Here is a 27,283-nt window from a genome sequence, read left to right as displayed (position 1 = left end):
GGAAATCCCCTACGAGAGAAGGAATAGTTTCTTACTTGTAACTCCAGTTCTCTCGTAGGGGTATTTCCATGATAGTCATAAGCAACCCTCCCTCCTCCCCGGTGGAGTTGACATGATGATAACTATAATAATAATAATGATATTGTTAATGAAAGAGATATTCAGATTTCTTCATGTCATATTACAAGCCTACAAAAAGAACTGAGGCAACTGCCTTTTGATGTGCATGATGGAATACAGGAAGACTTTCTCTTCTTAAAGGCACAGCTCTATTTACATTCTGTATAATGGCAGCCTATGGGCTACACTGCCCTGCATTGTTTCATCCTCATTTTGAAGTTGTAAAAAAGGTTGGAAAAGATGTTTTCTACTACATTTCTAGAATAAATATGTGTTAAAGGTATATCTGTACTACAGTTTCCTTTTTTTCAACCAAAAGAATGAACAATTTGGCCTTTGTAGCTTTTCCTCTAGGCTGCACATTGATATTCTTAAGTGACTTTACAGGCCTTTTTCAAGAAAGGCAAACATCTACACTTAAGTACACACTTCAGAACAGTGCTCCGGGGTCCCCGTAGGCGTGCGGAACTATTCAGTGCTTATGACTATACATGGAAATCCCCTACGAGAGAAATGTATTTATTTTTTTTAAATTGGGGGACCGTGGGGGTGTGAAGTTTCAATGCTCCCTATGGTCTCAGCCAGCTCCTAAGTCATGCAGGAGCCGACATAGCTCCTCCCTGTACACATATTTGTGTGCAGGAAAAGAGATTAAAAATCCGCTTTCAGCAAGCGGGAGCTGTTGTACAGCTCCCGCTTGCTGAAAGCAGAGTTATGTTTGCTTTTGCTTGGCAGGAGCTGCCAGCTCCCACTAAGCAAAAGCAAATCATTACCTCCTGAAGGTGGGCATCTCTGGAGGTAGTGAGAGCTGGTCTTAGTTGGTGGTGGTCCCCAGGGCCATAAATGGCTTCACGAGAGGGGCTGTGCAACACCCCTCCATCTTTTAATTTAGCCCTGGGGAGGTAGTGGTCCCTACAGCCAAGGGTCCGTAACAGACCCCCTATTTTATTTCAGCCCTGGGGAGGTGGCAGTCCTCAGGACGGGTGGGGCTGCACGGGTCCCCCCCTCCATTAATATAACAACTTTTGCCCCGGGAAGGGGGCAGTCCCTGGGGTGTGGGTGGTCCGAGCGGGTCTGCCCGATAATTTGCAGTGCCCAGGGGAGATCGTGGCCCTTAGGCTGTGAGGGGGGTGCACAGCGGGTCCCCCACATTTATTTAAGTACATTTGCCCTGGGGAGGTGGCAATCCTGGGGCTGCTTCTGGTGGGGTCAGGGAGGAATGCCCCCAGAACCTGGCTCAGCTGGGGGCAAAATAAAAAGTGCAGGAGAACTCACTTGTGACTTAAAAAAAAATATATGCTTTTAAGCCTTGTCCCTGGAGGACCCCTGCACCAAGGCTAAGGGCTCAGGGTATCCCTAACCCGGCCCCATTGTTTTTTAATGTTTGTTTTTTAGACTTGACTGAAGCAGAGTCTCAAAATGTCTGCCAGTGCTTCCTGTTTGAAGTGTTGGTAGCCAATCGAATCTCTACAAAAGATGTTGAGTATTCACAAAGCCTTTGCACCTCCAGATTTACAAATTTGGCTTTTTTTATTATTTGAAAAACTAATGAATGGGTTTATAGCAAATAACAAAAAGGCTTTTTTTTCTGGACGAAAAGCTACCTTTCTGCCAAATTCGGTGTAATTCCGTACAGCAGGTCAGGCTGTGGTCAAGTTCAAAATCCCTGTGGGAATTAAAATTGGAAATGTACTTTTTTTGCCCCCCCTGTTTCTCGGTCCCCCTGATGAAGGATCACCCTAAAACTTACCATGAACAACAAGATCCCTGGGCACACTTTTTTTGAGGAAAATTTCGTGAAGATTCATCATCCCGTGTCGCAAGGGTAAGTGGTCCGTAAAACACGTTGGGCAATCTTTGGCTGCAGCCAAATAAATCACCTCCCAGACGTACTTGGGCTCGTGTGTGGTATTCTATGTATGGAGAATGCTGGTGTTTTAAAATGGATTACAGGCTCTTCCACGCCTGTCACAATTTGGCCTGCTGAGGAGTGGAAACTACGTGTTGGGTATGTATATATATATATATATATATATAGAAAATGTCACTTACCCAGTGTACATCTGTTCGTGGCATTAGTCGCTGCAGATTCACATGCTGTGCACATCCCGCCATCTGGTGTTAGGCTCGGAGTGTTACAAGTTGTTTTTCTTCGAAGAAGTCTTTTCGAGTCACGAGACCGAGGGACTCCTCCCATTTCGACTCCATTGCGCATGGGCGTCAACTCCATCTTAGATTGTTTTCCCCGCAGAGGGTGAGGTAGGAGTTATGTATGCTAGTAATAGTGCCCATGCAATGGAGTGAATGCGTATGTACATAATGAAGTTTAAAGTAATATATTTACAAATGTACAAATGTTTAAGATCTACTTCTAAACGGCTACAGGCTCCCGGGGAGGCGGGTGGGCGCATGTGAATCTGCAGCGACTAATGCCACGAATAGATGTACACTGGGTAAGTGACATTTTCCGTTCAATGGCATGTGTAGCTGCAGATACACATGCTGTGCATAGACTAGTAAGCAGTTATCTCCCCAAAAGCGGTGGTTCAGCCTGTAGGAGTTGAAGTAGTTTGAAATAATGTTCTTAGTACAGCTTGCCCTACTGTTGCTTGTTGAGCAGTTAACACATCTACACAGTAGTGTTTGGTAAATGTATGAGGCATAGACCATGTTGCTGCTTTACATATTTCGTTCATTGGAATATTTCCTAGAAAGGCCATGGTAGCACCTTTCTTTCTGGTTGAGTGTGCCTTTGGCGTAATAGGCAGTTATCTTTTAGCTTTAAGATAGCAGGTTTGAATGCACTTAACTATCCATCTAGCAATGCCTTGTTTTGAAATTGGATTTCCTATATGAGGTTTTTGAAAGGCAATAAATAGTTGTTTTGTCTTTCGAATTAGTTTTGTTCTGTCAATGTAGTACATTAGTGCTCTTTTGATGTCTAATGTATGTAGTCCTCTTTCAGCTACAGAATCTGGCTGTGGGAAGAACACTGGTAATTCTACCGTTTGATTCAAGTGGAACGGTGAGATTACTTTTGGTAAAAATTTAGGATTTGTTCGTAGAACAACTTTATTTTTGTGTATTTGAATAAATGGTTCTTGAATGGTAAACACTTGAATTTCACTCACTCTTCTTAGAGATGTGATGGCAATTAAAAATGCAACTTTCCACGTTAAGTATTGCATTTCACAAGAGTGCATGGGCTCAAAAGGTGGACCCATGAGTCATGTTAAGACAATGTTGAGGTTCCATGAAGGAACTGGTGGCGTTCTTGGTGGTATAATTCTCTTTAGGCCTTCCATAAACGCTTTTATGACTGGTATCCTAAATAATGAAGTTGAGTGCGTAATTTGCAGGTAAGATGAAATTGCAGTAAGATGTATTTTTATGGAAGAGAAAGCTAGTTTTGCTTTTTGCAAATGTAGTAAGTATCCTACTATATCTTTTGTAGATGCGTGTAAGGGTTGAATTTGATTATTATGGCAGTAATAAACAAATCTTTTCCACTTATTTGCATAGCAGTGTCTAGTGGTAGGCTTTCTAGCCTGTTTTATGCCCTCCATACATTCTTGTGTGAGGTGTAAGTGTCTGAATTCTAGGATTTCAGGAGCCAAATTGCTAGATTCAGAGATGCTGGATTTGGATGCCTGATCTGTTGTTTGTGTTGTGTTAACAGATCTGGTCTGTTTGGTAGTTTGACATGAGGTACTACTGACAGGTCTAGTAGTGTTGTGTGCCAAGGTTGCCTTGCCCATGTTGGTGCTATTAGTATGAGTTTGAGTTTGTTTTGACTCAACTTGTTTACCAGATATGGAAGGAGTGGGAGAGGGGGGAAAAGCGTACGCAAATATCCCTGACCAGTTCATCCATAGCGCATTGCCCTGAGACTGATGTTGTGGGTACCTGGATGCGAAGTTTTGGCATTTTGAGTTTTCCTTTGTTGCAAATAGATCTATTTGTGGTGTTCCCCAAATTTTGAAGTAAGTGTTCAGTATTTGGGGGTGAATCTCCCAATCGTGGATCTGTTGGTGATCCCGTGAGAGATTGTCTGCTAATTGATTCTGAATTCCTGGAATAAATTGTGCTATTAGGCGAATGTGGTTGTGAATTGCCCAATGCCATATTTTCTGTGTTAGGAGACACAACTGTGTTGAGTGTGTCCCTCCTTGTTTGTTTAGGTAATACATTGTTGTCTGTTTTGACAAGAATGTATTTGTGGGTTATCATGGGTTGAAATGCTTTCAGCGCTAGAAATACCGCTAACAGTTCTAGGTAATTTATGTGAAACTGTTTTTGATTGTATGTTCCATTGTCCTTGGATGCTGTGTTGATTGAGCTGTGCTCCCCACCCTGTCATGGAAGCATCTGTGGTTATCACGTATTGTGGCACTGGGTCTTGGAAAGGCCGCCCTTGGTTTAAATTTATACTGTTCCACCATTGAAGCGAGATGTATGTTTGGCGGTCTATCAACACCAGATCTAGAAGCTGACCCTGTGCTTGTGACCATTGTGATGCTAGGCACTGTTGTAAGGGCCGCATGTGTAACCTTGCATTTGGGACAATGGCTATGCACGAGGACATCATGCCTAGTAGTTTCATTATTATTTTGACTTGTACTCTTTGTTTTGGATACAAGGCCTGTATTACATTGTGAAATGTTTGTACTCTTTGTGGACTTGGAGTAGCAATCCCTTTTGCTGTGTTGATTGTTGCTCCTAAGTATTGCTGTGTTTGACACAGCTGCAGGTGTGACTTTGTGTAGTTGATTGAGAAACCTAGTTTGTGTAGGATTTCTATGACATATTTTGTGTGTTTTGAACACCGTTTTAGCGTATTGGTTTTGATTAACCAATCGTCTAGGTATGGGAACACATGTATTTGCTGCCTTCTGATATGTGCAGCTACTACTGCTAGGCATTTTGTAAAAACTCTTGGCGCAGTTGTTATTCCGAATGGCAACACTTTGAATTGGTAATGTATCCCTTGGAATACAAACCTTAGGTACTTTCTGTGTGAAGGATGTATTGGTATATGGAAATATGCATCCTTTAGGTCTAGTGTTGTCATGTAGTCTTGTTGTTTGAGCAGTGGAATTACGTCTTGTAGAGTAACCATGTGAAAGTGGTCTGATTTGATGTAGGTATTTAATGTTCTGAGATCTAGTATCGGTCTCAGGCTCTTGTCTTTTTTGGGTATCAGGAAGTACAGTGAGTAAACTCCTGTGTTTAATTGTTCTTTTGGTACTAATTCTATTGCTTCTTTCTGTAGCAATGCCTGAACTTCTAGTCCTAGAAGATCTATATGTTGTTTTGACATATTGTGTGTTTTCGGTGGGACGTTTGGAGGGAATTTGAGAAATTCTATGCAATAACCATGCTGGATAATTGCTAAGACCCAAGTGTCTGTTGTTATTTCCTCCCAATGTGTGTAAAACCTGGTTAGTCTCCCCCCCACAGGTGTTATGTGTTGGGGATTTGTGACCTTGAAGTCACTGTTTGTTTTGAGGAGTTTTGGGACTTTGGAACTTTCCTCTGTTTCTTTGAAACTGTCCTCCTCTATATTGTCCCCGAAAACCTCCCCGCTGATACTGGCTCTGGTAAGTGGGCTATGTTTGTGAGGTTGTGGCTTCTGTGGTTTGCCCTCGAAACCCCCCTCGAAATTGTGTTTTTCGAAATGTGCCTCTGCTCTGCGGGGAGTAGAGTGCGCCCATGGCTTTGGCCGTGTCAGTGTCTTTTTAAAGTTTTTCTATTGCAGTGTCCACCTCCGGCCCAAACAACTGCTGTCCGTTGAATGGCATATTCAGCACAGCTTGCTGTATCTCTGGTTTAAATCCTGATGTACGCAGCCATGCATGCCTCCTTATTGTTACTCCTGTGTTGACAGTTCTAGCAGCTGTGTCTGCAGCATCCATTGCTGATCGAATTTGATTATTGGAGATATTTTGTCCCTCTTCTACCACTTGCTGCGCTCTTTTTTGGAACTCCTTTGGTAAGTGTTCAATAAGGTGTTGCATCTCGTCCCAATGGGCCCTATCATATCTGGCTAGCAAAGCTTGCGAATTTGCAATACGCCACTGGTTTGCTGCCTGTGCCGCCACCCTTTTGCCTGCTGCGTCGAATTTTCTACTCTCTTTATCTGGAGGTGGCGCGTCTCCTGAAGTATGAGAGTTGGCTCTTTTGCGCGCTGCTCCGACTACAACAGAGTCTGGTGATAGCTGTTGTGTGATGTACACTGGGTCTGTTGGTGGCGGTTTATATTTTTTATCTACTCTTGGAGTAATGGCTCTCCCTTTGACAGGCTCCTCAAACACTTGTTTGGAGTGTTTTAGCATTCCGGGCAACATCGGCAGACTTTGATATTGACTGTGCGTAGACAACAGTGTATTAAAAAGGAAGTCGTCTTCAATGGGTTCTGAGTGAAGGCTGACATTGTGAAATGCTGCTGCCCTTGATACCACTTGAACGTAGCCTGTACTATCCTCTGGTGGCGAGGGATAGCATTGAGGACTATTATCAGACACTGGTGCGTCGTAAAGGTCCCATGCGTCAGGGTCATCTTGACTCATCCCCGTATGTGTTGGGGATTGCATCATTGGTGGAGAGGCTACCGGTGATAGTTGTGGAGAGTGATGTGGGGATGGTGGTGGTGTTACTTGTTTAGCCACTTTTGCTTGTGGCTGTTTGTCCTTGTCTTGGAAGGCAAGTTTTCGTTTCATTCTGATTAGAGGAAGAGTGCTGATCTTCCCTGTATCTTTCTGAATAAAGAGCCACCTTTGCGTGTGATCTGGCTCTATTGTCTCTAATTGTTGTTCAAATCTGTGTGTCTTCATTTGTGAGGACAGTCCTTGTTCCTCTGAATAGGAACTAATTTTCGGTTCGGAGGCCGGATGTTTCGGTACCGAAACCTTTTCGGCTGCTTTTTTCGGCTCCAACAAAATCTTTTTTGCTTTCGGCGTAGTGCCCTCTCGGTGCCGACCCATTTCGGTGCCGCTGTCTCGATGCCGAATCTTTTCGGAGCCACTCTCTCTGGCCCGAGATTGCTGCGTGCCTGTATCTCGACCGGAGTCGGATGACTTCGACACCAGCTTGCCCTTTTTCAGTGCCGATGGACGGTCACCTATTTTTCGGGTTAAGCCATGGCCTGTTGGCGGTGGCGTCCCCTGGGCTTTGGCAGTCTTTTAGTGAGTTCTTTGTTTCGACGTCTTACTCACGGTTTTCAGCGTTTCTTCGGGATCGATCTCCTCCGAGTCCGAATCCTGGATGGAGAATGTTTCTTCCTCCTCCTCGAAACGCCCTTGTCCTGTCGGCGCCGACTCCATTTGCAGTTTTCTTGCTCTTCGGTCCCTGAGTGTCTTCCTGGACCGAAACGCTCGGCAGGCCTCACAAGTATCCTCCTTGTGTTATGGTGACAAACACAAGTTACAGACCAGGTGTTGATCTGTATATGGATACTTGTTATGGCATTTTGGACAGAAGCGGAATGGGGTCCGTTCCATCAGCCTTGAAGAGACACGTGGCTGGGCCGACCAGGCCCCGACAGGGATCGAAAAAAAAAACGAAGTGCCACCGGAGCTCTTCTTAATTCGGTGTCGATCTGTTGTAACTAACCCGATACCGAACGCAAACAATACCGACGATTTTTCCAAGATTCTAACTAACTTTCCGACCCAAAACACGGAGCGAAAAGGAACACGTCCGAACCCGATGGCGGAAAAACAACAATCTAAGATGGAGTCGACGCCCATGCGCAATGGAGTCAAAATGGGAGGAGTCCCTCGGTCTCGTGACTCGAAAAGACTTCTTCGAAGAAAAACAACTTGTAACACTCCGAGCCCAACACCAGATGGCGGGATGTGCACAGCATGTGTATCTGCAGCTACACATGCCATCGAACATATATATATATATATATATATTATATATATATATTTGTGAGATCATTGCATGCTGCTAGTACTGTTCTATTGTTTAGGACCTCAATGAAGATTCATTCTCAATAGAATCAGGACTAAAAGTAAATAACCATTTCCTATGTGTCCCTTATCACCGACTCTAGCCACCCAAGTCTGCATTGCATACATTTGGTAAGTTATATTTTGAACACATGTTACTCTGCAGTTTATCTCATGTCAGCATATGCCTAATAACAACCACCATATCCCACTAGCTGTGATTCAGGATATCTCTATGTTCTTCTTTATGTCATGTGCATGACAGATATTTTAAAATACACTGATACTGTTGGTGTACACTTTTAATATGTATCTGTATATTTTTTTTCTTCATAGCTTCAGTGATCTAACAGCCCTCAATGTCACCATTATGTCCCACCCATCAAACATCAGGGGACATCCTGCAAGCAGCAATTTGTCCATCTGTCAGCAGCGGCGGTTCCCCCATAGGAGCATTACCCCCACACACACACTGCTGTGCAGAAATCGTAAAAAATAAAATGATAATAAAATGATTTTGTTACCATTTTATTTATTACTCTTTGCCAGTCAAACAGAGTGTGACGGTGGGACCGGTGGGTCATTGCTGCTGATTGGCAACAGTGACAAGTGGACACTTCAGTCTGAAGTGCGCATGTTGGTCTGGCCAGCAATATTGCGACGGCCAACCCAATATGTGCAATTCAAACCTCTCCAACCTAGCTGTCTTAGCTAGGTGAAGAGCAGGCACAGGCCTCCAGCAGCGCTGAGCCAGCCCACTCCAGTCAATCCAGAAGCTTCACTCATGCTGCTTAACAGCATGAGAGGAGTGTCTAGATTGGATAAGGGAGTTGTTGGGGGACCTCGCGCTCGGAGGAGTCAAGAGCCAGGGAGAAGATTGAGGACGTGCTGCAGGGCAAGGTAAATCAAACTTTTATTTTTGCTTTGTAATTTAATGTCTGCTTGTACAGCGCCCCACCATTTCTGTATGTCACCAACAGCCACTGTCTTTTAGTCAAGTACGTCTGTGATAACAATGCATGAAATTTTATCTGCAGCAATTTCAAAACAAATGTTTTGCCATTTCTAGCTAATAGCTGCCCACTAACCAATTTCTCTCTCTTAACAAAATGTATTGCATCTATAAAGTTTTTACTGATTTGAGAAAATTATTGTAAACATTTTTTTTTTATCTCAATCACACTGAAACTAATCTAATTATTTCCTTTTTTAACAATAGCTGATGAATCTAGGGAACATGTCTGTCACGGTTGTGGAAGACCCCAGTTCATCTGATGACAACTAAGGTTCCATCAAAAAGGAAACATCTGTGGCAGAGGCAAGTAAGATATTTATATTACGTCTTTGGTCATATAATAACCAATAATTAACAATATCTAATATTGTTATCGGTCATTTACATATGATAAACTGTCATCTATTGATTTACATATGATAAACTGTCATCTATTGATCTCAAATAATGTATAATCTCTCAGGATATACACAATTTCTAATGTGGGAGTTATTAATTTAAATGTTTTCCTTTTCGCCCCCAGGGATTAAGAGGCTCACAATAATGCCCTACCGACCACAAGCAGAGGACGGTGGGCAGTCTCCTCCAAGCTGCCTTGTCTATTGCCTCCACAGTACAAAAGGAGAAGGAGGAGAGACTAAATCCTACCCGGGATAATTGAGAAAAGATCTTAAGGCAGACTGCAGCTTCCCTATTAGGCAACTCCTACAGAATGCAAGTTCTCAGCCTGCAGCTACTAATCCACGGATGCTTGTATCGGCTACACAGAACTCTCTTCAAACTGCACTTAAGCCTACAGGCACCCAAACATCTGTCTAAGCTAAAGCAAAGATGCACCAGGATCATGTCTCGATGGAGGATAAAGCACAGGTGCCGGTGCAGGACTAAGGCATGTGACTCTCAACTGCAACATGAAAGGCCTTCTGCTCCTACAAACCCCACTAACAACCTACCTGCAGCACATACAAACCTTCCACCTGAGGACTTACAGACCTCTTGCTTGGTGGAACCCTGGCCCACATTTTTTTAAGACCCCCCTTTGGGGTCCTTCTCACTTCCTGCACCTAGATGGTGCATTCCTACTATGTTCTTGGGTCTTTCATGATGCCTGAAGTATAGGAGTCAAAACGGTTCTTAACAATATTATTCCACATGTAAATCTTCATTTTTCACCATAATGCCATACTATAATTGTGAGCGAGGAGCTTTACATCACTAATGGGACAACATTCTTTGTTTCATCACAGAGTTGAGACAATGCTCTTAAAAGGTATTGAATATGCTAACCTATTATACAAGGAAGGTCTAAGGTTAATGTGACCACAACTAATTTATTATTTTTATTCATACAGAAGACAATGGGCATAATATGGTAAAAAAAAAACAATTAATTTGAAGATATTCTCATTTGGATTTAAACAAGGACTTTTATGAGACTTCAGTTCCATCCACCTATACCCCATAGGCAAATGCATATAGAGCACAATAATTATTGGATATATGGAACATGAAGACGGCAAGCCTCTAACACACCAAGTGGTATATAGATTGAGTTCCCCGTGGGTATGAGATATCAATCACAGATTTATCAGATTAAGGTGCTCTTCTAAGAATCCGCTGTTTATGGTCACTGAAGCTAAGGCTTGGAAGGACAAGCTGGCCGTTGAAGTATCTGAGAGAGATTGACAGTAATGATTTACTAATTTGTTTTTCTGTTTTCATCAAACTGTAGCGTATCAAGCCTTACCAAAACCCACACAGTGAATGAAACATTTTGTGAGTATTTGAAAGGGTAATCTGATAAATCCCCAGGTTATGCTTGTCCTGATGAATACACAAACAGAAAGCAGCAAAACATGTCAATATTTTATAATGTAATCTTTACTATTTTTGGCATATCGGAAAGGCCCAACAAAGTGCAAATACCATTAGTACAGTTTGTGAGCGATACTTTCTGACATCAAAAAAATCTTTAGGGTGATCCTATACAATAGTGAGACTTCAAGCATTTTACCTAGCATAGTGATGAGCACAGCATGAGGTTTTAAGTATAAGGCAGCCACAGCAGCCAGCAATGGATAGGCGTAAGGGTTGAGGGCAAGAATAAATAATCTGTAGGTGAGTTCTGCATTGTAAGTGTAGTCCTGTTCTCTTTGTTCAGCTCCCCTCCTGTCACAAGACCATTGATTATAAGAAACATGGCTGATCTTTTTGGCATTGTTGCCAGTGACTCACTTGGTGTTGTTGCTTCTCTGAGGTACTCACTAACATTTCCTTGAAACTGTATAATCTACTCTCCTGCTCAGCTGTTTTACTGCCTACCAGTTCTGAATTAGGGAACAATAGTTTTCCTACCTTGGTCACTTACGCATTTTTTTGAAAGGCTAAAAATACATGTCTAGGGATATCTACAGTCCATTTGGGACTACTTATTTGCTCACACAATGATGGAGGGCGTGCTCCTGATTGTATATCTTGTTGGCCAAGGCCTTTGTCTGCTTGATGCTGGCATGTGGTGGCCAGCTACATGACCCCCACGTGGTGTCAATAGATCACAACCTAATTATATTCAGACTGAATATCATGACCTAGTGACTTTATTTGGAGTGAGGATTGCCTTTACTTGTTTGGTGAACATTTGAATTTGTATTAGGGAGTATCTTAATCTGGATTCAAAGCAGCAGCAAGATGGAGGATTGTTTAGCAGTCCCTGGATGGCTCTTCAGCCTTGCCCAGAGGCTCTTGGCTTATGACTGAGTGACTTTCAAAACAGTTGTACCTTTTGTGCTAGTTGTTGCTCCCTCTTCCTCTGTGGTGGTGCTGTTATTGCCATCTTGTGTCTGTCTGGTGGACGAGGCCCACCTTCTGCTGTGCCCAGGGGCTCGTTGATCACTGTTTGCTCCTTGGCTGCCAACTGAAAAAGGAAAGTTAAAACACATTAATAAGTGAATATGTCCACTTCTTCACGTAAATGAAATATCTGATATAAAATACTAATGCATTACAATGTCACATAGCAAATCCCCTTTTCAAACATGCATCTAAAAATCAAGCTGACTCTTCTAACAGTGGTTACAATGCTTACCAAAAACACAAAAGACACACAACTTTTCAAACTAATATTTGTATGCTTGATATGAAAACAGAAATGCCACCAAAATATATAGGAAGCCAATACATAGTAAAACAAAGTCAACATAGCATCATTATCTCCTGGTGCCACAACGGAGAATATGCATGACTGGAAGCTCAATATTTGATTACCTATTATAATAGCACTGCTTGTGATTTATATGCACGTCATGGCAAATATTTGTAATAGAACATTTCATGTACTCAATTATCATCAATTACTGTGTTCAAGAGCCTCAGCACAGAGACAAAGTGACATGCCTGTGAATACGTTATAGAATCCCTGTCACAAATAGTAAGTTCAGATGATCACTAAACAAGTAAAGTAAATCCTCAGTCCAAATGCAAATGAAATACACTGGAAAGTAATATATCTGTAAACAAGATTGCAGGATATAAGAGGCCTATCATAAGCCAATGAAAGGCCGATCCAAATCAGTTAACCAACTAACAACTAACATTAACCCACCAAGCATATACACAACTTCATTTTCATAGGTAAAAATTGAGTCAATAGATCACAACTTAATTATATTCAGGCTGAATATCATGACCTAGTGACTTTATTTGGAGTGAGGATTGCCTTTACTTGTTTGGTGAACATTTGAATTTTTATTAGGGGGTAGCTTAATCTGGATTCAAAGCAGCCGCAGGATGGAGGATTGTTTAGCAGTCCCTGGATGGCTAGGGAATGGATTACTTCCTGTATGTGATATCTCGCTTGTCGCAGTAGACAGAGAACTCTGTTCCTACCACAGAGTTCTTCATATATGTTATACAGTTCTCCATCTACACTGTAAAGGCTGAGAAATGTGGTATTAAGGTGGATTAAATAAGTATGATAATAAAGGACAAGGGATGTAGATTTAAAAGAATCCATAGTGTTGTTTAAAAATTAAATAAAAATAATGTTGTAAATGAGTCTAGGAGTACATGAATGTGTTCATGAAGATGGGTGTATGCAAGCTAAGTTACAATTTTGAACATTTAAACCAGACTGAGATGTTAGGATGTGATTTGTAAATGTTGTGTATGAATGATGTAGTAGTCAATCAATCAATCAATCAAGGCATTTATAGAGCGCGCTACTCACCCTTGAGGGTCTCAAGGCGCTGGGGGGGGGGTTACTGCTGCTCAAAGAGCCAAGTCTTGAGGCGCCTGCTGAAGGCGAGGTGGTCCTGGGTAGTTCTTAGGTGAACGGGAAGGGAGTTCCATGTCTTGGCCGCCAGGTAGGAGAAGGATTTACCTCCCCCGGTGGTTCTGCGGATACGCGGGACGGTGGTGAGTGCGAGGCTGGCTGAGCGAAGCTGACGGGTGGGCGTGTAGAACGAGAGGCGTCTGTTGAGGTATTCGGGGCCCCTTTTGTGGAGGGCTTTGTGTGCGTGGGTGAGGAGTCTGAAGGTGATTCTTTTGTTGACGGGGAGCCAGTGCAGGTGTTTCAGGTGGGCGGATATCTGGCAGTGGCGCGGTATGTGGAGGATGAGGCGAGCGGAGGTGTTCTGTATACGCTGGAGACGTTTCTGTAGCTTTGCGGTGGTTCCTGCGTATAGGGTGTTTCCGTAGTCCAGGCGGCTTGTGACGAGGGCATGGGTAACAGTTTTTCTAGCTTCGGCGGGGATCTAACGGAAGATTTTTCGGAGCATGCGAAGGGTGTGGAAGCAAGAAGACGAGACGGCGTTGACTTGCTTGGTCATAGTGAGGAGGGGGTCCAGGATGAATCCGAGGTTGCGTGCGTGGTCTGAAGGGGTTGGTGAGGTGCCCAGGGCCGTGGGCTACCAAGAGTCATTCCAGGCAGATGGGGAGTGTCCGAGGATGAGGACCTCCGTCTTGTCTGAGTTCAGCTTCAGGCGGCTGAGCTTCATCCATTCTGCGACGTCTTTCATTCCATCCTTCAGGTTGGCTTTGGCGGTGGCTGGGTCTTTGGTGAGGGAGAGTATCAGCTGGGTGTCGTCGGTGTAGGAGATGATGTTGATGTTGTGTTTGCAAGCGGTGTTGGCGAGGGGGCGCATGTAGATATTGAAGAGGGTAGGGCTGAGCGAGGAGCCTTGTGGAACGCCGCAGAGGATCTCGGTGGGTTCTGAGCGGAAGGGCGGGAGGTAGACTCTTTGGGTTCGGTCAGAGAGGAACGAGATGATCCAGTCCAGGGCCTGTCCTTGGATTCCAGTGGAGCGGAGGCGGGTTATTAGGGTGCGATGGCACATGGTGTCGAAGGCAGCCGAGAGGTCCAGGAGGATGAGGGCGGTTGTTCCTCCGTTGTCCATCAGGGTTCTGATGTCGTCGGTGACTGCGATGAGGGCGGTTTCCGTGCTGTGGTTGGCACGAAAACCAGGTTGAGAGGGGGCGAGCAGGTTGTTATCTTCAAGAAAGTTGGTCAGTTGCTTGTTGACAGATTTCTCAATGGCCTTGGCTGGGAAGGGGAGAAGAGAGATGGGGTGGAAGTTCTTCAGGTCGTTGGGGTCAGCCGTGGGTTTTTTGAGGAGAGCGTTGACTTCTGCGTGTTTCCAGCTCTCGGGGAAGGTGGCAGATGCGAATGAGCTGTTGATGATGCTCTGGAGATAGGGGGCGATGATGGCGTCGGCTTTGTTGAAGATGTGATGGGGGTACGGGTCCGAGGGGGAGCCGGAGTGGATGGTGTTCATGGTGATTCTGGTCTCTTCGAAGCTGATGGGGGTCCAGGTGTTGAGGGTGGTGGCTGGGGCTGTAAGTTCCATGGTGGGTGGCGTGGACAGGGGTCACCCCTACCTTGGTCAATCCAGAACAAGCAAGAAACCTGGTGGTGCCCAGAGACTGGCAGATTAAAGCGGCAAGAAGCATTCAGGTCGTGACAGGTTGCAACGCAAACATTTCTGCGTTGCTCTGGAACCATGGAAGGACCACCTGAAGATGTTGTGAAAACTGCACAGTCTATACTTTATACCATACAGCAACAGGCACAGGAATTACAACAACTGCGTGCCAAAAATACTGCTCTGAGACAAGCTCTGGTGTCTCGATCCATTGATGTACCTACCATCTCTGCCTCAAAACCACATTATACTGGAGATCCCAGCAAGTTAAAGGGATTTCTGGACTCTTTAACGGTGTATTTTGCATTTCGACCCTCTCAGTTTACCAAGGATAAGACCAAGGTTGGTTATTTGATAAGTTCCCTGTCTGGCCCAGCCTTAGCCTGGGCAACCCCCTTGGTAGCTGCCAATGACTCTTTATCATACAACTATTCAGATTTTTTTCAAGCCTTTTAACAGATGTTCGAAAGACCTGGACTGGAAGCCGCCGCAGAAGAGGCGTTATATGAGATACAACAAAGGAATCAGGATGTCCTGACTTACATAACCTATTTCAAACAACAAGCGGCTGAAACCACATGGGTTGAACACACTTTTGTGACACTCTTCCGTCAAGGGCTATGAGACGAAATAAAGGACGAACTAGTGCATTCCACCTAGGTAGAATCATTGAAATAACTGATGGACCGGGCACTTAATATTGATTACCGTTTACGAGAACGTAGATTGCAGAAACGAAGGTCCAATTTCAGTCCCAACCAGTAGCAATGCGCTCTTCTGCACGCCGCCCTGAAGAAAACCAACCAGAGAAACCAGCCTCCACAGAAGAAGATCCCATGCAAATTGATGTTGCTCGTGGACCGTTATCTAAAGCAGAATGAGAAAACAGATGACGCAAAGACTTGTGTCTTTGTTGTGGCAGCGCAGGTCATCTCATTCGAATATGTTCAATCAGTCCCACCAGACCATCAGGAAACGCCAACTCCTGTCCCCTGTGAGAAGGAAGGGGACAGAAGGGCTTGGACCAGGCCATGAGTAGGATGTCTGTAAGGGATTCAATGAAGGGGAGTACAGGTTCAGAAAAGGAGACTCCCTTCTGAGGAACTTCAGTAAAGATGTTCATCTTGACTGCTACCATGGGCAACTGAAGGTCCAAGACCTCAGCCGCCCTACATACCAGCATTGCAAAAGAAGCTCCCTCCATCATAGCCAAAGTGGGAGGAGAGACCAGGCCAGTGTCAGGTGAGGTGAGGTGTGTAACCCACTGGCCTCTGACAGTTCCTCATACAGGTTGTCCTGTTCCTGTTCTTCTACTGGGTGCTGGTAACCATAAGTGTCCATAGACCCCCTTCCACTCGTCTCCCACTAAGCTCTGGATGACACCCATCAGACTGAATGTCGAAGTCAGGAATAACAATGGGGATGTTTCTGCCTAGGGGTGTTGGCGACACTGGGGGCGTTGGCACTGGAGCGGATGCCGAGGAACGCCTTGTTTCATGGCCAGCTCTGCTCCATAACAAGCAAGGGATCCATGGGATCTGCTGGTGCTGATGGTGAACCTTCTGCCGTGGGTCCAATACCCCCTCCCATGCCCATGGGGCCTGAAAGAGCTCCAGAGGGGCCGGGCCGCCCAAATATGAGGCGCATGGCCTCATAAAACTTCTTCAGCTGGGCAGGGGTCGCTCTGACTCTGGCAAAATCAAGGAAGCGGGGAGCTGACCTGCGTTCAGTTTTTGTAGAATAGCGGGCCTGCAGTGGCAACACTCCTGTGTCTCATTGGAAGACTTCAACAGACACGGTGAAGTTGAAGACCTCTTCAACTTCTTGTGCTTGTACGACATACCCAATCTCTGCCGACTTTGACTGTGCTGATAAACGCCGTGATGGGCTCCGGAAACTTTCCCGAGACCTACTGGTGCGACAGTCCTCCCAGGCCTTGGAGTTGTGGTCCCGCTTCAAGTACCCCAAACACATTAAGTAGGGGTCTATCACCGACAATTGCCCGTGACCAGCTGGTTTCTTGGGTGACATGAACTCACACCAGGAGAAAATTCTCAAAAAAGTTTGTCAAAACATTGAAACAATCCAGTCAAAAAGTGACTGAGGGGTAGATCAGATCGGGTCCGCGCTACCGGGTGCAGAAAGGAAAGAACTGACGTCAGGTAAAGAGGTGGCATCTATATAAGTACGGCACACATCACTTTCTGCATGGATGACATTGATGCAGAACCAAATGATGCCACCTACTGGTGCCCAGGGGTACTTCTCAAAAAAATTCCACGTACAGTCTGACGCCTAGGGATATACTTAGGTAAGGAATCTGCGGCTAGATCTCTCTATCTGATGTAGTACCACTGGGGCACTGTTTAACATACTCAAAATGCTTATGTGACTGTGGCCCTATTTAATGAGAAGCAGAGACAATGACCCTTTTGTGTTTGTCAGTGGGTATACAGACCTATGATGCTCACTGGTTATCAAAATAATTTTGTGCATTATTCTAGTTTCGGGCATTTTTCTAAAAACAGTTATATTTGCTCTATCTGATGTTGTTGCTGTAAGTAATGCTACAGCCCATAAAGGGATAAGACAGAATGTCTTTCCCTCTGCTTCTGTGTTGTGCTGTGGCGGTAAAAGGGCAGATCCAGAGCACCAAGAGCCCTGCATCAGCATATCTCATGAACAGGTTTCTGGTCCTACTGCAGATAGATAGTAGGATCTAGCCCTGGGCACAGGACACACGCAGCCATAAAGGTAGGGGCCCATAATGCACCATGTAGCATGCAGATGGGGTTTACTTTGCCTCCTGCATATTTTGGTAACACATAGTGCCTCATTACGACTTCGGCGGTCCTTTCATAGGACCGCCGAAGCTGCAGCAGGCAAAAGACCACCAGTAATGGAGGTCTTTTGCCCGCCACATTAGGAGTTTTCTGCTGGGCCAGTGGGCAAAAACAGCGTTTCCGCCCACTGGCCCAGCGGAAAACTCACCACAACATTGACACCAGCTCGTAATCAAGCCAGTGGCAATGTTGTGGTGGGTCGGGTGCGACAGCACCCATCGTGCATTTCACTGCGCGTAATTCAGTAGTGAAATGTGCAACGGGGCTGTCCATGGGGGCCCCTGAACTGCCCATGCCAAGTGCATGGGCAGTGCAGGAGCCTCTATTGGGCCCCCGAAACCCCCTTTCTGCCAACCTTTGCGAGACCGTCATGCAAAGGCTGGCAGAAAGGGGACTCTTAATCCCCAGGGCAGCGCTGCTTGCAGCGCTTCCCTGGACGATTGCGAATCCCAAGCCTGCCAGGCAATTGACATGCGGCAACCTGACGTGCTGGCGGTCAGACAGCGGTCATAATAGGGAGGTCGGACCACCCTGTCTACAGCGGTCCAACCACCACACTCTTAATGGGGGCCATAATGTTTCAGTCTGGTTCTGTGCACTTGTAGAGTGTGTGCTTGCGGTTTTGCTAACTCCTGTGAGCTGCTGCGAAAAGTCTTAGGGTAAAGGATTATGGGGCACCAAGCTGACAAAAAGAGAAATGGAAAGAGAAGAAGGGTAAAATGGGGGCTGTAGTGTAACATGCAGGTGTGGCCTAACTGCATTCATCCCCACCAAGACCACTTGGCAACGGCTTTAGACACAGCTGCTTTTTAGGTCAAAGTCTACCAGACAGCATAGCAGTCTGGTTTGCTAAAGACATCTTGGGGCCATTCAGAGAGCTTCCCTGGGAATGCATTCCACCTGTTGCTTACCATTGGCTTTGTGGTTTGTAAGTCACATTTTCTGGCTCTTGAATTGCTGGCTTTATTTGTTTAGGGCTGTCCAGAGTGAGTGTCTCTCCTAAGGAGCAAAACAGCTACATGTCCTTGCATTCTTCCACAAGTGCTCCTTTCTGTAAACAGGCCTGAAAATCTTGTTCTTATACTGTCAAATGTGCTGTGCATTCAAAGATAGAGGTCAAATGTCAGGCTTAGTCTTCCAAAGGAGCTTGGTGTTTACTTTTCTTTCTCTGACTTCAACATGAGAGAATTTATGTGACAATCTTGCTGGATACTGGGGTAGGAAAGGTTTTTTCTAGCATATAAAAATACCTAAATGAACTGTGCAAGTATTTATAAACTGTATAGTTTTGTTAGTGAAACTGTATATGTGCAAAAGTTATGGTCATTTCAATTGAAAATGTGTTTATGGAAAGGCAGTGTGCTATCAAACCCTGCACACTCCACTCTACGCCACTCCACGCAACTGCACTGTACTCTTCACCGCTCCACTTTAAACCACTAGATGCCACTGAACTGTGCGCCACTGCACTCTACTCCATTCTACACCACTCCACACCTCACTACTGTAACTTGCAGGACTCTACTCTAAGCCAATGTACTCTGTTCCACATCACTGCACTATTCGTCACTGCAATCTACACCACTCTAGTTTAGACCACTCCACTCTACTCTGTACAACTCCACTCTACGCCACTCTGCAACACTGCACTTTACGCCACTTCACTCTACGCCAATGCACTCTACTCTGTACCATTCAACTCTTTGCACCTGCACTCTACGCCAATCCACTGCCCGCCACTCTAATCTACTGCAGTCTATGTCACTGTACTTTACACCTTTTTACTCTACTCCACTGCACTCTTCCCTGCACCACCCCAATCTGAAACAATCTACTCTACTACACTGTACTCTACTCCACTCTACTCTAAACCACTGCACTCTACTTCATCACAGTCTTCTCTGCACTAGTGTACTCTATGCTATTGTGGTCTATGCCAGTCTACACCACTGCACTCTACACCACTACACTCTACGACACTCTACTATACAACACTCTACTCTGCAACACTGAACTACTGAACTCCTTGCTACTCTAATCTGCACTACTGCATTCAATGCCATTGCACTCTATGCCACTCTATTCTGCATTACTCCACTCTACACTACTGCACTCTACACCACTACACTCTACGCCACTCTACTATACAACATTCTACTCTGCAACACTGAACTCTACACCACTGAACTCCTTGCTACTCTAGTCTGCACTACTGCATTCAATGCCATTGCACTCTATGCCACTCTATTCTGCATTACTCCACTCTACACTACTGCACTTTGCAGCACTACACTCTATGCTACTGCACTCTATATTCTACTGTGCACCACTCCATGCCATTCCACTCTATGCCACTCTACTCTGCAACACTGCACTCTATGCTACTGCACTCTACTAAACAACACTCTAATCTATGCCACTGCATTCTATAACACTGCATTGTGCACAGCTGAATTATATGCCGCTGCTCTCTCTCACTGCACTCTACACAACTATAACACTCTACATGAATGCACGTTACACCAGTCCACTCTATGCCACTCCACTGCAAGCTACTTCACAAAACCAAAACTATGTACAGTTGAGGCCAAATATTTGGTGCCACTCACCTCTTAAACCCTGTGGAACTATTAACACACAGTGAACCCGCTGGGTTGCGGCAACAGTGTGTCAGGAAGCTGATCAGTGGTTACACCATCAGCATGTAGTTTTGGTTTTGATTAAGTGCAGGTTGAGACATTGCACATCTCAAGACAGCACACGAGAATCTATTTCAATTATAACGTGTTAAAACTGTAGTACATGAAGTGAGCGGAGAGAACACAGTGTTGCCACTTTATGTAACACCACTCTGTGTCACTCCAGTACACAACACTCTATTCCACTTCACTCTACGACACTCCCCTACCCTCTGTGGCACTAACTATTAGCTATGCTGAACAGCAGCAACGCTGGAGCTCAACATGGCTGAAACACATTGGCAAAGGCACTAGCTCTTCCATAGGCGAGATTTATTGGCTTTGTCATTGTTCTTTCAATCTCTTTGGGTGCTGATTCCTCAAAATATGTGCCATCTCAGGCTTACCTCCCACTCCAACTGGTTGGTTTTTGCTTTCTATAGAATAGGCAGCTGTTTTGGAGTCACTTGAGGCACCCCAGTTTGGAGACCTCTGCCATATAGCGATGTTAGATCGAGAGGACGCTGGGCGCCGACCCTCATATCTTAAAGCTGTGTATTTTTCCAACAGCAGGTGCATGAACTCCTCTAAATTTTGTTACATCTTTGGTAGGCCTGAATGGCAAGGGCTAATCACTCTCAAACGTTAGTTGCCCTCCTTTCAGGCCGTGGGACTGTCAGTCACGGGTCAGATGCTCTTCTGAAAGGTGCTGTGACAGAGTCAATTGACTGTCAAACATCTGTGCCCAACTGTAGGTCTGGCGCAGAGTCAGTCATGTGAACCTATGGCAAGCCAAAGGGGCTCAGATAAGGTCAGTCACATGACAAGACCAATCCTGACAGACAGGGAGCGCTAGGGCAGTGTCAGTCACATGCTAGGTTCACCTCTGGCGGGCCAGCAGGCCTAAGGCAGTCATTCACTTATCAGCTGTGCAGCTCAGGAAGGGCAGGGAACCTGTCAGGAAAAGGCTTAATGACCCTAATGGCAAAGACCTCTGTATCATGTCTCAACAAGCAATGACAAAACCAACAAGGTTTGGCTATTGTTCATTTGATGCGCATAGGTTGATATTAATACACATGCAAAGAGAACAAAGTTATTATAGGCTTTTGTGTGTACACACAAACCACCACACATGCAGACACCCATGCACTCTGAAAAAACAAGGACAGACATACATTCACAACCCTGTGTGTGAGGGAATGTTACACTGCTGTTGTGACTGGTCCTTAGCTCTTCCCTTTCAACCCACCCTCCCCATTGCAATTTCCGTCCCCTCCTCATTCATAGCACTAATCGTGATGATTCAAAATATAATTGCATTTTGTATGTTTGCGCCGCTTTTGCGTCAAACAATTACGCAAGTGCGGAGCAAAAAAAGTATAAATCAGGGCCTAAGTGCCCACAAAGCCTCATTAACATACAGTGCAGGAATAGCTTTGGCAGCAACAGTGTAAGCTTCCCTGACACAAAGACAGTTTCAGGATACACAGCAGCATCATATGCAACCTCACAGTAGACTCAACAACATGTACCCCGCATGCAGCACCAGTACACGATTTAACAGGGGTAGAAATGAGCATCACTTATTATTACCTTTGTGCCATCTCTTCTGTATATTTCTCAAGTTTGTGAACATCTTTCAACCCACTATATTTTTCCCACCTTAACATGCACTTTTCAAATAGACTTGTACATAAATAGTTTACCATACGACCTACCACTTTTAATATATAACATACTATCAAAGACATATAATGCTAAATATATATTATAATACCAAATGTTTAGATATTTTACTGTATTTAGTATTACTTTATACTACATTTGTATGCAACACTGTTGCTTTTACTAATACAATAAAAACATTTAACAACACATGCTGTGCTTCCATAAAGCAATTCAAACACGCATCCTTCCATATATTTTGCCTCCTTCTCAACTGATTCTTTTATAAATAAGTTTCTGAAAACAATGTATAAAATGCCAGACATTCTGGGTTTATGCTTTTTCAACAATGCCTTTACACACCTCATCACCAAAGAGAACGTTTTTAATTTTCTGCCCTGTTTCCGATGAAATAAGTACCCTTGAAGTGTGTGTGTGCGTGTAATCAAAGGTTACAGGGATGTCATAGATAGGAAACAGAATTTAAAAACCATAGGAATTCACTTAAGAAAACAAAAGTTACAGGCACGTTATTGTTAGGCTCACATTTTAAACATACAAAACCACAGAAATTCAACTGTTAGAGTAATTTCAAGCAACTATAGCTTGTGCCCTAAAGTAACTATAACTTGCTTCCCCACTACAACAGTTTTCTCTTCAATAATGTTACTGCAAATGTTACAGTGATATTAACAATCATGTAATAGAAAATGTCATTAATGATGTAATATCTGGGGTACGAGTATGAGTTATAGTTACCTTGGGGCATGAGTTATAGTTACTTGAAATAACTAAATGCATTTCTATGGTTTTGTGCATGTAAAATCTGAACCTAACTATACATTTCCTGTAACTTTTGCTTTTTTTAGTGAATTTCGGAGGTTTTTTTAATTTTATCTCCTAACTATGACACCCCGGTAACCTTTGTTTTCTTCACAGTGAATTTCTAGGGATTTCTAACGTTGAGTAAGATGACCATTGTAATGCATGTAGGGGTGGCCTTGGAGGCAGGGCCTGGCTCCCTAATTTCCTGCAGTAGCCTCAGTAGAAAATCCTTTCAGTTTTCCACTTCAATTCCATCAAGAAGGCATTCAGATGTGGGACACTTTGGCGTAAATTCAGAATGTTAGCGCTCTAGTTGTTCATTAGAACACTGGTTGCTCATTAGAACACTGTAAGCTGCTGATCACCAAGGAGTTAACTGGTAGTCTGCTGGTGGTGTTTAAAGTACATGTTTCAGTCCGCATGTCAGAATGTTTTAATGAAACAGAAGAGAAAGATATTTGAGAACTCACTTAAATGTTGCTACTTTTTCAACTCAAACCATAATTTCTATGACAAATTAAACGCCCACATTTTGTTCCTTTCTAAATTAAATGGAAGTACAACAGGAAGCTATTTTAGAACTCAAACCTTCCTATATTTTTTCTTTCTACACCACTAATCACAATTTCTATGACGAAATGAAGTGCCTCATTTGTTCCTTTCTAAATTAAATGTTTTAAGTTTTACCAGTTTGATTCAATTAAGGTGGCTTCAGGTGTGCCACACTTCGGTCATAAGTAAGACTGTTAACACTCTAGTTGTTCTCTGCAGGCTGCAGTAGAGCACATGGGACTCTACTGGCGATCGGCTCCTACATGTTTTACTGAGAATGTCTGATTTCATTCTCAAATAGTTGAGAAAGATAGTGTGATTTACAGAAAATATTCTCTCATTTTAGCTTCAGGAGCACCTTCCGTAACCTCTAGACCTCAAGGTCTAGGTTGAGTACAGAGTTGAAGTCACTAGCCCCAGATAACCATAGAAAGTCCCCATACTAAGGATTTTATGGCATACGGTTAAGAAGTAGTCAGGGGAGACTATATTTGTCCCTACACCCTCGCAATAGTTACCCTACTACCTGTAAGGATGCCACAGAAGAGCAAGTTACTTACCTTCAGTAACGAGGTATCTGGTAGAGACTCTATCTAGCTGCAGATTCCTTACCTTAGAATTCCCTGGCGTCAGCTTAGAATCTGGAGTTTTTTCTGAGCAGTACGCTGCGCGCGCGCCGTCAGGCAGCATAGTTCGGATCCACGTGCGTCGACCAGCTCCACGTGCGCTGTCAGTGTCATTGGAGCTGTCTATGACGTCACGGTTGTCTATATAGACGCCGTCTCGGTGCGCGTACGTCAGTTTTTTCCACAACTTCCCACGCGCAGAGTCATGAAAGAACCAACCATTATGGATTTTACCTCTTTGACTGTTTGAAGCAAAAATTCTTTCATGCCTTTAAGAAAGGCAAAAATACCAAGATCAAAAATATACATATCTATATATATATATATATAATCTACATAAGAAAAATATCCGCAGAGCAGGGAGGCTTGGGCGGGTGTAAGGAATCTGCAGCTAGATAAAGTCTCTACCAGATACCTCGTTACCGAAGGTAAGTAACTTGTTCATCCGATAGAGACTTCTAGCTGCAACTTCCTTACCTTAGAATAGATACCCAAGCTATAACCCATGACGGTGGGTCTGAAGGAGATTTTTACACCAGAAAGTCCTGCAAAACAGACCGGGCAAAATGCCCCTCTTTTCTCACCTGACTATCCAGGTAATAGTGTTTTGCAAACGTGTGCAAAGAAGCCCACGTTGCAGCCTGACAGATGTCCACCACCGGAACGCTACGTGCTAACTCAGTGGTAGCAGCTTTCCCCCTAGTAGAATGAGCTCTCAAGCCCTCAAGAGGCTGCTTCTTTGCCAAAGCGTAGCAGATTTTTATACAGAGAACGACCCAGCGCGAAATGGATCGTTTCTGCACTGCCCGAACCTTCTTTGCACCAACGTACCCCACAAAGAGTTGGTCGTCCACCCGGAACTCTTTTGTGCGGTCAGGGTAGAATGATAACGCGCTTTTTGGGTCCAGCCGATGGAGACGCTCCTTTTCCTTAGAGGGATGCGGTGGTGCAAAGAAGGTGGGCAGGGTGATGTTTTGACCAAGATGGAAAGGGGTCACCACCTTGGGGAGGAAAGATGCACGAGTTCTTAATACTACCTTGTCAGGATATATCGTGAGATACGGTGGCTTTGAAGATAAAGCCTGCAGCTCACTCACTCTCCTGGCAGATGTAATTTCCACCAAAAAGGCTGACTTAATAGTAAGCAGCCGGAGAGGACAGTTATGCAAGGGCTCGAAGGGAGCACACATAAGGAAGGTAAGAACCAAATTAAGATCCAACTGGGGCATAACGAAAGGCACAGGCGGGAATAGATGCACAAGCCCTTTCAAAAACCTCTGTACTATAGGTGATTTAAACAGAGATGGTTGATCGGGCAACTGAAGAAAATCCGATAAGGCTGCAAGATAGCCATTGAGAGTCCCTAAGGAGGAACCCTGCTGGGCGAGAGACAATATAAACAAAAGGATGTTAGACAGAGAAGAAGAAAGAGGATCAATAGATCTCTCTGTACAATACGAAACAAAGCGTTTCCAACGGCAGGCGTAGATCGACTTAGTAGAGGGACGCCTGCCTGGCAGAATGACGTCACAGACCTCGGGAGGGAGGTCATAAACCATCAACTGTCGCCGCTCAATCTCCACGCATGAAGGCGCAGAGTTGACAGGTAAGGGTGGAGAACCTTCCCCTGCTGCTGCGACAGAAGATCCTCCTGAAGAGGCAGCCTGATTGGAGGACCGATGCTCATTTTGAGAAGCTCTAGATACCAAACTCTCCATGCCCAATCCGGAGCCACTAGGATTACTTAGGCCTGGTCGTTCTTGATTTTCTTAAGAACTCTGGACAGAAGTGGTATAGGCGGAAAGGCGTACAGGAGGCCTGAACTCCACTCGCGACGAAAAGCGTCGCCTAGCGATAGCCCCCTTGGAAACTCCAATGTGCAAAACTGCTGACATTGCGTGTTCTCTGCGGAGGCAAACAGATCTAACCAAGGCTCACCCCACTGCTGAAAGAGTCCTTGCGCCACCTCTGGATGGAGACACCATTCGTGAACCTCTAAGTATTTTCGGTGGAGTCTGTCTGCTCTGGCGTTCAGAGAACCTGCCAGGTGTTGAACCACCAGGGTCATGCCCTGCTGTTCCAACCATGTCCAGAGACGTAAAGCCTCTTGACAAAGGGTCCACGACCCCACACCGCCCTGCTTGTTGCAGTACCACATTGCGGTAGTGTTGTCCGTGAACACCTGCACCACCTTCCCTTTCACAACAGGAAGAAATGCTTTTAATGCTAGCCGGATCGCCTGAAGCTCCAGCAAGTTCATGTGGAGCCTGGATTCCGCCGGAGACCAGCTGTAGGAAGCTGGCTCTGTATGTACTATTTCAAAGTAAGAATTAGCATGCACAGAGTCCAAGGGTTCCTCTTAGAGGTAAGATAGTGGTAAAAAGAGATAATTCTAATGCTCTATTTTGTGGTAGTGTGGTCGAGCAGTAGACTTATCAGAGGGTAGTGTTGTACACACACAGGCAATAAATGAGGAACACACACTCAAAGACAATTCCAGGCCAATAGGTTTTTATATAGTTTATTTTAAGAACCACAGGTTCAAGATTTACAATCAATACTTCAAATGAAAGGTACTTCACTTAGGTATCATAGGAACTTTGAATCAGCAAAATAGCATGTACAGTTTTGGCAAAAATGGCAATAAGCTATTTTAAAACTAGACATTGCAAATTTCAACAGTTCCTGGGGGAGGTAAGTATTTGTTAGTTTTGCAGGTAAGTAAACTACCTACAGGGTTCAAAGTTGGGTCCAAGGTAGCCCACCATGGGGGGTTCAGGGCAACCCCAAAGTTACCACACCAGCAGCTCAGGGCCGCTCAGGTACAGAGGTCAAAATGGTGCCCAAAACGCATAGGCTTCAATGGAGAAGGGGGTGCCCCGGTTCCAGTCTGCCAGCAGGTAAGTACCCGTGACTTCGGAGGGCAGACCAGGGGGGGTTTTGTAGGGCACCGGGGAGGGACACAAGTCAGCACAAAAAGTACAACCTCAGCGGCACGGTGGCGGCCGGGTGCAGAGTGCAAATAGGCGTTGGGTTTGCAATGGAGTTCAATGGGAGACCTAGGGGTCTCTTCAGCAAAGCAG

General features: G+C 44.7%; 1 protein-coding gene across 1 annotated transcript in view; it reads right to left on the bottom strand.

The window, feature by feature from the left end:
* The window catches only part of LOC138267111 (polycystin-1-like protein 3), a 522,747-nt gene that overhangs the window by 238,638 nt on the left and 256,826 nt on the right, over positions 1 to 27,283 (bottom strand). The window contains exon 15 of the mRNA XM_069215961.1: positions 1,871 to 2,033. Coding sequence (XP_069072062.1) covers positions 1,871 to 2,033 — 163 coding nt within the window. The remainder of the gene's footprint in view (positions 1 to 1,870; positions 2,034 to 27,283) is intronic.

This window comes from Pleurodeles waltl, chromosome 12 (genome assembly GCF_031143425.1).
Source record: "Pleurodeles waltl isolate 20211129_DDA chromosome 12, aPleWal1.hap1.20221129, whole genome shotgun sequence".
In the NCBI taxonomy this organism is placed as follows: domain Eukaryota; kingdom Metazoa; phylum Chordata; class Amphibia; order Caudata; family Salamandridae; genus Pleurodeles; species Pleurodeles waltl.
Note: the sequence above shows the minus strand (reverse complement) of the source record. Positions and strands in the feature narration are given on the sequence as shown.